Raw genomic sequence first — 12565 nt, 5'->3', positions numbered from 1 at the left:
CCTTTCACAGCCTTCATTCTAAATGACTTTTTTCTTGCACTACCTTCCATCTCTATCACATTTATATCACACGTCCCTTCGTCACTATTCCATTTATATCACACTTCCCTTCGTCTCAGTCACTTTTATATCACACTTCCCTTCCATCTCGATCACATTTATATCAAACGTCCCTTCGTCACTATTCCATTTATATCACACTTCCCTTCGTCTCAGTCACTTTTATATCACACTTCCCTTCCATATCCATCACATTTATATCACACTTCTCTTCCATCTCCATCACATTTATATCACACTTCTCTTAGTCTCCATCATATTTATATCACACTTCCCTTCGTCTCAGTCACTTTTATATCACACTTCCCTTCCATATCCATCACATTTATATCACACTTCTCTTCCATCTCCATCACATTTATATCACACTTCTCTTCCATCTCCATCTTATTTATATCACACTTCCCTTTGTCTCTATTCCATTTATATCACACTTCCCTTAGTCTCCATCACATTTATATCACACTTCCCTTCGTCTCTATTCAATTTATATCACACTTCCCTTAGTCTCCATCATATTTATATCACACTTCCCTTCGTCTCTATTCCATTTACAGTGGGGCAAAAAAGTATGTAGTCAGCCACCAATTGTGCAAGTTCTCCCAATTAAAAAGATGAGAGAGGCCTGTAATTTTCATCATAGGTACACTTCAACTATGACAGAAAAAAATGAGATTTTTTTTCCCCAGAAAATCACATTGTAGGATTTTTTATGAATTTATTTGAAAATTGTGGTGAAAAATAAGTATTTGGTCAATAACAAAAGTTTATCTCAATACTTTGTTATATACCCTTTGTTGGCAATGACAGAGGTCAAACGTTTTCTGGTAGTCTTCACAAGGTTTTCACACACTGTTGCTGGTATTTTGGCCCATTCCTCCATGCAGATCTCCTCTAGAGCAGTGATGTTTTGGGGCTGTTGCTGGGCAACACGGACTTTCAACTCCTTCCAAAGATGTTCTATGGGGTTGAGATCTGGAGACTGGCTAGGCCACTCCAGGACCTTGAAATGCTTCTTACGAAGCCACTCCTTCGTTGCCCGGGCGGTGTGTTTGGGATCATTGTCATGCTGAAAGACCCAGCCACGTTTCATCTTCAATGCCCTTGCTGATGGAAGGAGGTTTTCACTCAAAATCTCACAATACATGTCCCCATTCATTCTTTCCTTTACACGGATCAGTCGTCCTGGTCCCTTTGCAGAAAAACAGCCCCAAAGCATGATGTTTCCACCCCCATGCTTCACAGTAGGTATGGTGTTCTTTGGATGCAACTCAGCATTCTTTGTCCTCCAAACACGACCAGTTGAGTTTTTACCAAAACGTTCTATTTTGGTTTCATCTGATCATATGACATTCTCCCAATCTTCTTCTGGATCATCCAAATGCTCTCTAGCAAACTTCAGACGGGCCTGGACATGTACTGGCTTACGCAGGGTGACACGTCTGGCACTGCAGGATTTGAGTCCCTGGCGGCGTAGTGTGTTACTGATGGTAGGCTTTGTTACTTTGGTCCCAGCTCTCTGCAGGTCATTCACTAGGTCCCCCGTGTAGTTCTGGGATTTTTGCTCACCGTTCTTGTGATCATTTTGACCCCACGGGGTGAGATCTTGCGTGGAGCCCCAGATCGAGGGAGATTATCAGTGGTCTTGTATGTCTTCCATTTCCTAATAATTGCTCCCACAGTTGCTTTCTTCAAACCAAGCTGCTTACCTATTGCAGATTCAGTCTTCCCAGCCTGGTGCAGGTCTACAATTTTGTTTCTGGTGTCCTTTGATAGCTCTTTGGTCTTGGCCATAGGGAGTTTGGAGTGTGACTGTTTGAGGTTGTGGACAGGTGTCTTTTATACTGATAACAAGTTCAAACAGGTGCAATTAATACAGGTAACGAGTGGAGGACAGATGATCCTCTTAAAGAAGTTACAGGTCTGTGAGAGCCAGAAATCTTGCTTGTTTGTATATGACCAAATACTTATTTTCCACCATAATTTGCAAATAAATTCATTAAAAATCCTACAATGTGATTTTCTGGATTGTTTTTCTTCTCATTTTGTCTGTCATAGTTGAAGTGTACCTATGGTGAAAATTACAGGCCTCTCTCATCTTTTTAAGTGGGAGAACTTGCACAATTGGTGGCTGACTAAATACTGTTTTGCCCCACTGTATATCACACTTCCCTTCGTCTCTATTCCATTTATATCACACTTCCCTTAGTCTCCATCACAGTTATATCACACTTCCCTTCGTCTCTATTCCATTTATATCACACTTCCCTTAGTCTCCATCACAGTTATATCACACTTCCCTTCACATTTTTTAATACTAGACCTAATCCTCCTTCACTTGTCTTATTCCGCTTCAGTTTTCAATAAAAATCAAAACCAAACACAAAGATAATGGGTGATATCTTCAATCTGAGTTTGAATAACACATCTACTCATCAATCTACAATGTGTTTGTGACAAGCTGTCTTAGTATTTCCTTTTATTGACCTACAGAACAAAAGGTTTTAGGGTTCAGTAATGTTTTTGTACAATATATTGTGAGGAGGTGAATCTTTAATTTTGGTTTTGGTAGCCTATCATTATGTATTGTATTAAGTGTATACAAGCATTATCTGCAGTGCAGTGCTCCTGAACATTTGTGGTGAGCAATGGATTTTTTTCATTTCTGTTTCAGAGTTATAAATCATGTCCTGTATTAAGTGCATACAAGCCTGCTAGTGTGCAGCTGTTCATCAACAGCCTGTGGGTCTGGACTGCTGCATCTGCTGTGTCTGCAATGTAACTGACTACTCAATTTAGATGATACTGGTAGCCTTCTGCAGATCTGTCACTGACTGATGTTGATGATTGATTATAGAAGTGTCATATCTGGTGACGATTGCTGATGCATTACTGAGATGTCACAGTATGAATGAGTCATCCATCACTTTTGCTTTGTAAACAAATAAGTCACAGTGATTCGATGCATTATGTAAAAGTGTTCACAATGCAGTAATGGCACTTTACACTGTACAAATGTAACTGTTAGTACACATCATGTTTAGGTGCATCGAATGACAGCTGATACCATTTTAAATGATTAGAAAACACATTTGAACATATCCCCCTTTCAAAATCAATGAATAATGTTGCAGCTACAGTTGCAACAAGAGGCGCCAGTCTACTGGGTCGAATGGTTTGACGTTGGGATGACGACTCGAGCAGGCTAAGACGCAACGGAGCACACATCTCTAAAGGATGGAGTGCTGCTGAATCACAAGAAGCACACAGCACTTTCTCAGAGGATTTAGTAGACTATTGCAGAAAGGAAGGGGAAGTCTACCTTGGTCTTACTTGCAGCGGTAGTGCATTCAGGATGCGGGTTTCACTTTTAGTCGCTGCTGATTCCATTATCTGGTATTGACAAGAGAGAGGTAACATATTGGAAATTCTCCGCTGGAGTTAACTTAGGAGCGGGAGAAGTAAAGATGGCAGGCGCTAAACTCACACCGTCTCCCTCGGAGATAGACCCAGACGTCAAGACCGAGGCCACGAAATCCTCAGAGGAGCCGACTTGGGTCAACCCGTCGATGCCGATACGGACGATGGGTTCTTTTGGGAGTGATGCTGGGCAAAGGTACCCCAGATAGACCCGCATGAAGCCGCTGCATGTCTCAGACTCAGAGTACCAGTTCGATATCAAACCTGCAGCATCTTCACAAACCGATGTGGTGTCGCGAGCGGTAAAGCGCAGTTTAATGATCCCATAGATCCTTATCTTTAGGCAAAGAATGTGCATTTATCATTAGGCTAAATTTATATCGTATATATAGATTCAATAATCGACTATAAGGAAAATATTTGAATGACATAACCGTGGCTCGCCGGGAGGTAGCTGTCTCTGTTCTCATGCTGGTAATTTTGACACAGGATATGCTCGGTTCATGAATCTGATTTGTGACAGATTGTCAACACCGACAGCACACAATGGCACTGTTACAGTAGCTCAAATTGGCTCAGTGTTTGACTCAACCATCCTCTTCCTGTCAGTCATATTTTTCTCAGCATCCTATCCTAGGTTTTTCTGAGGTTTTATTTATGTCTGCAGTACGTTCTGTGCAAAGCTTATGCAATTCTGAAGATGCTGCAACTCTAACAATGCAACTATACATGTCAGAAGCAATATCATATATCATGGTAAATGAAGATGTATCGAAGATACAATCGCTGTGTTGGTTGCCACAGGTTGACACTTTGTATGAATATTTTTGCTCATTCCAGTGAGTTAATATATTGTTATCAACATTATAGACTAGCTGCTTTGCAATGCAAACCTCAGGTGATTGTGTATGCATGTGAGTGTGTGTGCAGCTTACATGTCTGTCAGAGCAAATCAGAAATGGCACTGGAGTAGTGTACCTGGGTGCTGAACTTCCCAGCGTATTTGTTAGTCAAATGAGATGCTGCTCTCTGTGAATGGGACTACATGGTTTCATTAAGGGAGAGATGCAGCTCTCTGTGAATGGGACTACATGGTTTAATTAAGGGGAGATGCAGCTCTCTGTGAATGGGACAACATGGTTTAATTAAGGGAGAGATGCAGCTCTGTGAATGGGACTACATGGTTTCATTAAGGGAGAGATGCTGCTCTCTGTGAATGGGACTACATGGTTTCATTAAGGGAGAGATGCAGCTCTCTGTGAATGGGACTACATGGTTTCATTAAGGGGGAGATGCAGCTCTCTGTGAATGGGACAACATGGTTTAATTAAGGGGGAGATGCAGCTCTCTGTGAATGGGACAACATGGTTTAATTAAGGGAGAGATGCAGCTCTCTGTGAATGGGACTACATGGTTTCATTAAGGGAGAGATGCAGCTCTCTGTGAATGGGACTACATGGTTTCATTAAGGGGGAGATGCAGCTCTCTGTGAATGGGACAACATGGTTTCATTAAGGGAGAGATGCAGCTCTCTGTGAATGGGACTACATGGTTTAATTAAGGGGGAGATGCAGCTCTCTGTGAATGGGACAACATGGTTTAATTAAGGGGGAGATGCAGCTCTCTGTGAATGGGACTACATGGTTTCATTAAGGGGGAGATGCAGCTCTCTGTGAATGGGACTACATGAATGGGACTACTAAACAATAATGTTTAGAGTCTGCTACAGTATTTCTGCTGTTTAGCAAAAGCCGGAGGGGCAAAGCCAGGTTGGTGGTCAATTTTGTTCATTAGAGCGGTTTGCCACAGTTCTATAATGCCTGTGATGTTTAGTTTGATATTGCATCCACATACTGTACATGTACCCAGGTAGGCCTACTATAAAGACCCATGTCCTTAAGACCAGTGCCATCATGAACTATTCACTAACTGTTAATCATTCTCTCTTACCACAAGACTTCTGTGAAAGCTATTTAAATAAGAAATGGCTATAGTATACTGCTTATATACAGTGCCTTGCGAAAGTATTCGGCCCCCTTGAACTTTGCGACCTTTTGCCACATTTCAGGCTTCAAACATAAAGATATACAGTATACTGCCTTTGAATGATAGACAGTGTCCACTCCACATACAGTCCTTCTTATGTTCATTTTTCAAAGGCAGGATCTCACATCACTAATACAGGTAGAACTCGAAAGACACAATGCTGCACCATCACCATCTGAAAATGCAGCAGTGGCTTTTTGGGGTCTGAGTGAAGTAGCTTGTATACTGTAGAACAACTGTAGCAGTTCACAAAGCCTCTGGAGTACCTCCTCTACTCTCCTCAACCCTCACCTCTCCTCACCCCTCTCCTTTCGTCCCCTCTCCTCTCTTCTCTCCTCCTCTCTCATCCCCTCTCTTCTCATTTCTTCACCCCTCTCCTCCCTTCCCCTCTCCCCTCCTCTCCTCTCTTCTCTCCTCCTCTCTCATCCCCTCTCCTCTCCTGTCTTCTCCTCTCTTTACCCCTCTCTTCCCTCCCCTTCCCCTATCTCCTCCTCTCCTCCCCTCTTCTCTCTTCAACCCTACCCTCACCTCCCCTGTCCTCTCCTCTCTTCACCCCTCTACTGCCTTCCCCTCCCCTCCTCTCCTTGCCTCCCCTCAACCCTCTCCTCCCCTCTCTTCTCTCCTCCCCTCCCCACTCCTTTCCTCACCCCTCACCTCTCCTCCCCTGTCCTGTCCTCTCCAGTCCACCCTGCCTACTTAGTTTGTAACCCCTGTTGTTGTTTATCCACCTGACAGACTCACAGAGATGCCATGGTGTGTTAGAGATCCAGGGATGTCCCTCTAAACGGAGATGAGAGAGAGAGAGAGAGAGAGAGAGAGAGAGAGAGAGAAAACTTTGTCAGCCCTAGGATCTGAGACAAGATAACATTTGGGAAGCTTATAGAGAGGCCCGGTCTGTCTGTGCGTGCATGTTTCACACATAGTCCCCATCACAGCTAGCAGGAACAAGATGGTTGTTTTTAGATGATATTGATGGTGTTTATGACTGGGAGCCCATGCAGCTTTACATACTCAGTCACCAAAGCCTCTTGAGTGAGTTTGATGAAACAAAAAAGACAGAGAAAGTTGGTTTATCTGTATCCCTACAGAACCAATTGAGATGTTACTCAAGTTTGATACATTAGGGATACATTATATAATGATTATGGGAATATGCTATGTGTTATGCTTCCAGAACTTGTGCCCCATGCCTGGTAACTTAAAATACAGATGAAGTTGCTCATGTTTAATATGCACCAGGGGAAAATAATGTTCCTAATCATGAAACAATATATGAAGTGCGTGGACATCTACAAGCTCTGTTGAGATGTTACTTACTCATATTTGTTACGCTATAGGGAGGGATAGAAAAATGTATACTGTAGCTAACTACCTCCTCCAGATTCCTCCTCCAGATTCTAGAGCACCAAGCAACTGGGCTTTTATCTCATTACGATCCTCATCATTAGATCTTCTTTACTACCATTCCCCCATTCACCCACTCACCCACTCACCCTTTCCCCCACTCACCCACTCACCCATTCCCCCATTCCCCTTCTCACCCATTCCCCCATTCACCCACTCACCCACTCACCCTTTCCCCCACTCACCCACTCACCCATTCCCCCATTCACCTTCTCACCCATTCCCCCACTCACCCTCTCACCCATTCCCCCATTCACCCCCTCACCCACTCACCCACTCCCCCTTTCCCCCACTTACCCATTTACCCACTTCCCCATTCACCCTCTCACCCATTCCCCCTTTCCCCCACTTACCCACTCACCCATTCCCCCATTCACCCTCTCACCCACTCACCAAGAACCAACCATCAAGAACCAACAAAATGCCTATCCTGCCACAAAATGCTGAGTAGCACAGGTTTTTTATATTATTAGAGTTCAGGGCTCTACGCTGACATTTTTGACAAGGAGTACTAAGTACAAGGAGTACTAAATAAATCTAGGAGAACAATTAAAATATTTGAGTGTTTTAATGAAAAGAAATTACCAAACATTCATGAATAAAAGTTTTCGGGAGTAATCCATGCTCAATCAAGCGCAATCATTAGGTGAGACAATCATTTTCAGTTGCCCATGTAAGGGATGGTTTGTTACCATGGTAACCTGGGCACCAGCTTGTCTGTGATTAAAAAAAAATCTGCCTAGCAGCAGACGGTTGCAGCAAACTCAAACTAACATTGAAAAACTACCTAGCGAGTGAACAAAACGATGTAATGCAGTCAATCTTTCCTCTACTTTGAGCTAGCAGAGATTGACATGCATGTTATTGATGTTAACTCTCTGTGTACATTTAAAGGCCAGCCGTGCTGCTCTGTTCTGGGCCAACTATAATTTACCTATGTGCCTCTTTGTGGCACTTGTATCAAGTTTCAGTACTGGTGTCACAGATCCCTCTGGAACTTTCCTTATGCACACCTGGCCCCTATTCCCACTGATTGTATTTGTATATATGTGCCCTTTGGTTTCCATTGGGCGGTCGATTATTGTTACAATGTCCGTTGGTGCGTGTGAGTACCTGTGCTGTGTGTTTTGGGCTTTCGCGCCCTTATGGATTGCGCAGATGATTACGTGTCTCGTCCCGTGTGGTATCATTGTACGCGTGTCTTATTTATTCGAGGTGCGCCTCGCTCTTTTGTTTAGGGTTACTACCCTGTGTTTTGTTACGTGTTTGTTTGGTCTTCGTCCCCATGCCTTTACGCGGCACTCCGTCATTTGGGTATAATAAAAAACCTATTACGCATTCCTGCATCTGTCTCCCTAACATGGCAACCGGAGTTTCAGTATCCAGAGTCCCGGGAAATACCAAAAATATCGGAAGTTCCCATTAAAGCGTTTAAAACCAACATGTGCTCACTATGCCAGGGTTCACCCCAAATAAGAAGGTCACTGTGCCACCTTTTCGGCTTGGCTGCACCTCTAGTAAAGATTTTAGAGCAAATGAAACTGATAACCTATGTAGTAATTGTCACGGTCGTCCTCCTCTTCATCTGAAGAGGAGAGGCGAAAAGGATCAGAGGACCAATATGCGGCGTGGTAAGTGTCCATGGTAAATCTTTAATAAAGAAAGACTGAACACTATACAAACGAGTAACAAAAACAATAAACCACATTCGGCCGTGAAGCTACAAAATGAGACCTGTGCTGACACAAGCCACTAACATAGACAATCACCCACAAACAAACAGTGCAACCCAGGCTACCTAAGTATGATTCTCAATCAGAGACAACTAATGACACCTGCCTCTGATTGAGAACCATACTATGCCGAAACAAAGAAATGCCCCAAAACATAGAAAAACAAACATAGACTGCCCACCCAACTCACGCCCTGACCATACTACATAACTACAAAACAAAGGAAATAAAGGTCAGAACGTGACAGTAATGATAAAGTAACTATCTTTGATCGACATTGTTGTGAATTGCGAAACAGGCCGTTCATAAATTCCCATCGATATTATGTTCCTCAACTAATTCATCACATTTCAGCAGGAAGCTATCACCACACAGAGTGTGCACAGGACGCACATAGCACATCCAAAGTATAGCATTGTCCAATCGTAATAACTTTGTAACAGCACTCAGACAAAATTCAAATGACCAAAGTTGCTAAGCCAGTTAGATAACCTCCTTCAAAATATGATAGAATATCTCTTATATTTGGAAAAATCAAGCTGATGATTATACGGATAGCAGATCAGCTCATGAATAACAGAGAGAGGACATGTTTTAAATGTCAAGGTATCTTAATGGGGACCAACTGTTTACCATATGGAGAGGGGAGGGGAGGGGTGAAGAGAGGAGAGGGGGAGAGAGGAGGAGAGAAGAGGGGTGGAGAGGGGGGGGGAGAGGGGAGGAAGGAGTGGATTGAAGAGATGAGAGGAGAGAGGAGGAGTGAAGAGAGGGGAGGAGAAGCGAGGGAAGGAAAGGAGAGGTGAGGAGACGGGAGGGGAAGGGAGGGTGTAATATTATCCATATCTACTCTCATACCGTTTGCTGATTAGAATTTTTATACCAAAGCTCTCTTATGGGCAGCAAGTATGAGACAGCGCAGAGAAGCGGAGGAAATTATATTGCACTATTTTGACATGCATAGTAGGCCAGAGACATGCTTTTATAATGCAACCTATGGATTACAGAAAACAGGAGTCAGGGATTTGTGTTTCAGTAGGATTGGGACTGGAAAGGAAACTAGACCTCATGCCTCTGAATTGCTACCAGACTTCATGTCTGTGACAGAGATGCCTGTAGTGAATTGTGCATAGGCCTGTCACATTTGTGACTGAAGAGTCACAAGGGCAGCTCAAAGAGGCACATGTTGTTTAATAGACTGTATTGTAGTGGTTTCCTGTAGCGTTTATTAACTGCATTTGTGTCCCGTGTGCAGTCTGCTTGGGTCAATTATGCATGTGGCAACTTTGTGTGAAGACTTCTATTAAAGAACACCCACTCACCCATTCCCTCTCTCACCCATTCACCAACTCCCCCATTCCCACACTCACCCATTCCCTCACTCACCCATTCACCAACTCCCCCATTCCCACACTCACCCATTCCCTCACTCACCCATTCACCTATTCCCCCATTCCCACACTCACCCATTCACCTATTCCCCCATTCCCTCACTCACCCATTCACCTATTCCCCCATTCCCACACTCACCCATTCACCTATTCCCCCATTCCCTCACTCACCCATTCACCTATTCCCCCATTCCCACACTCACCCATTCACCTATTCCCCCATTCCCTCACTCACCCATTCACCTATTCCCCCATTCCCACACTCACCCATTCCCTCACTCATCCATTCACCAACTCCCCCATTCCCACACTCACCCATTCCCTCACTCACCCATTCACCAACTCCCCCATTCCCACACTCACCCATTCCCTCACTCACCCATTCACCTATTCCCCCATTCCCTCACTCACCCATTCACCTATTCCCCCATTCCCACACTCACCCATTCACCTATTCCCCCATTCCCACACTCACCCATTCCCTCACTCATCCATTCACCAACTCCCCCATTCCCACACTCACCCATTCCCTCACTCACCCATTCACCAACTCCCCCATTCCCACACTCACCCATTCCCTCACTCACCCATTCACCTATTCCCCCATTCCCTCACTCACCCATTCACCTATTCCCCCATTCCCACACTCACCCATTCCCTCACTCACCCATTCACCAACTCCCCCATTCCCACACTCACTCATTCCCCCACTCACCCATTCACCTATTCCCCCACTCGCCTATTCCCCCACTCGCCTATTCCCCCACTCACCCATTCCTTCATTCACCCACTCCCCCATTCCCTGTTGCATAGCACAGCCTCAGATATAATAGCCATCTCCTTCACATGGCTTGACAGTTGACACTGCCTCTCCAACTACAGCCAGACATTGTAATGATAATGATGTTAATGATGATGTATTTCATTTTAAGTCTAGAGCTTTTTCGGATCCCAAGGACACTGTGCCCATACATGTCATGACAGTGAAGACTGGCTGGATCACACTGCTCTGGTGTACAAAAGCTTCTGTCGAGGAAAGTCTGCAGGGATAGGAAGGGCTGGATGGATGCTGGTGAGGGATTGCAGAGGAATTTTTGTTTGTTGCTCTGCTGGCTGTGGCTGCTGCCTAAGTGAGGGCTATGACTGAAACACAATGTCCTTTCTGTTTGTTAATTCTCTGTCCTCTTAATATCTTACAACATCACACATCCTTTCTAAGGCCCCTGCACCACAATAAATGATTGCATATTGGCCTATTCTATTCCGACATTGTTCAATATATGGCCACTATCATAATTTACATACTGTATGTTGTGCCAGTCGGTATACATTAAGGCTCATTGCCGGTACAGTTGGCAGTATGTTTTTTATTTTGCAGATACAAATTATATCCCCACACCTCCAGAGCACCTTGTTAAGGGGTTACCTTGTTAAACACAAGAGCTTCTTAGTCGATTGAACTCAATGCTGTATTTTTTTCCTTTAGAGGGAAGAGAGCGCGACCCCAAGTTATTATATATGATCTCTTCTATGATCAAGGATCTATTATCTATGATCTTTTCTATGATCTATCATTTATGATCTCTTCTAGGGTCTCTTCTAGGATCTATTATCTATGATCTATTCTAGGATCTATTATATATGATCTCTTCTATTATCTCTTCTATGATCTCTTCTAGGATCTCTTCTAGGATCTATTATCTATGATCTCTTCTAGGATCTCTTCTAGGATCTATTATCTATGATCTCTTCTATGATCTATTATCTAGGATCTCTCCTAGGATCTATTATCTATGATCTCTCCTAGGATCTATTATCTATGATCTCTTCTAGGATCTATTATCTATGATCTCTTCTAGGATATATTATCTATGATCTCTTCCAGGATCTATTATCTATGATCTCTTCTAGGATATATTATCTATGATCTCTTCTAGGATCTATTTTCTAGGATCTCTTCTAGGATCTATTATCTAGGATCTTTTCTAGGATCTATTATCTATGATCTCTTTTAGGATCTATTATCTATGATCTCTTCTATGATCTATTATCTATGATCTCTTCTATGATTTCTTCTAGGATCTGTTATCTATGATCTCTTATAGGATCTCTTCAAGGATAGCATGTCTTCTTATCAATTAATCTGTAATCATGTATATGCCTATTAAACTGCCCATTTACTCAATTTAATTGCGATTTTGGTTGCATCTTTAACTGCCTTAATTAGCCTACAACTTATTTGATATTCAACCAGATCTAGAACTCTTCAACTCAATTACCTGCTGCCTCTTTCCCTCAGTGTTACTGAAGCTACAGCCTAGAAGGACTTGCAACTGAAATGTCCATCTATGTTGCTGTGCTGGTGCATATTTAAAGCGGCTCTTTCTTAATATAACTGTACAGTTATGATGTCCTTGCTTTTGAGCAACTCCATCTTAATGAGCTGTTTTAATGTGGTCCGCTGGGTAAATTCTGTAACATTTGTTATCATTAAGGCGATATTAAACTGGGACG

At 43.2% G+C, this 12565-nt stretch overlaps 1 protein-coding gene across 12 annotated transcripts in view; it reads left to right on the top strand.

Moving 5' to 3' along the window:
- The window catches only part of LOC110536366 (potassium channel subfamily T member 1), a 134094-nt gene that overhangs the window by 39869 nt on the left and 81660 nt on the right, over nucleotides 1–12565 (top strand). For 2 of the 12 annotated variants that reach the window (XM_036936279.1, XM_036936276.1), the window contains exon 1: nucleotides 3299–3676. The exons of the other annotated variants lie outside the window; for them this stretch is intronic. In XM_036936279.1, the coding sequence (XP_036792174.1) occupies nucleotides 3528–3676 (149 nt within the window). In that variant the 5' untranslated portion in view covers nucleotides 3299–3527. Of the gene's footprint in view, nucleotides 1–3298; nucleotides 3677–12565 lie in introns of those variants that run through there. 12 annotated transcript variants of the gene reach the window in all.

Source organism: Oncorhynchus mykiss, chromosome 11 (genome assembly GCF_013265735.2).
Source record: "Oncorhynchus mykiss isolate Arlee chromosome 11, USDA_OmykA_1.1, whole genome shotgun sequence".
NCBI classification, from domain to species: Eukaryota; Metazoa; Chordata; class Actinopteri; order Salmoniformes; family Salmonidae; genus Oncorhynchus; species Oncorhynchus mykiss.
This window is presented reverse-complemented; position numbering and strand designations above follow the sequence as displayed.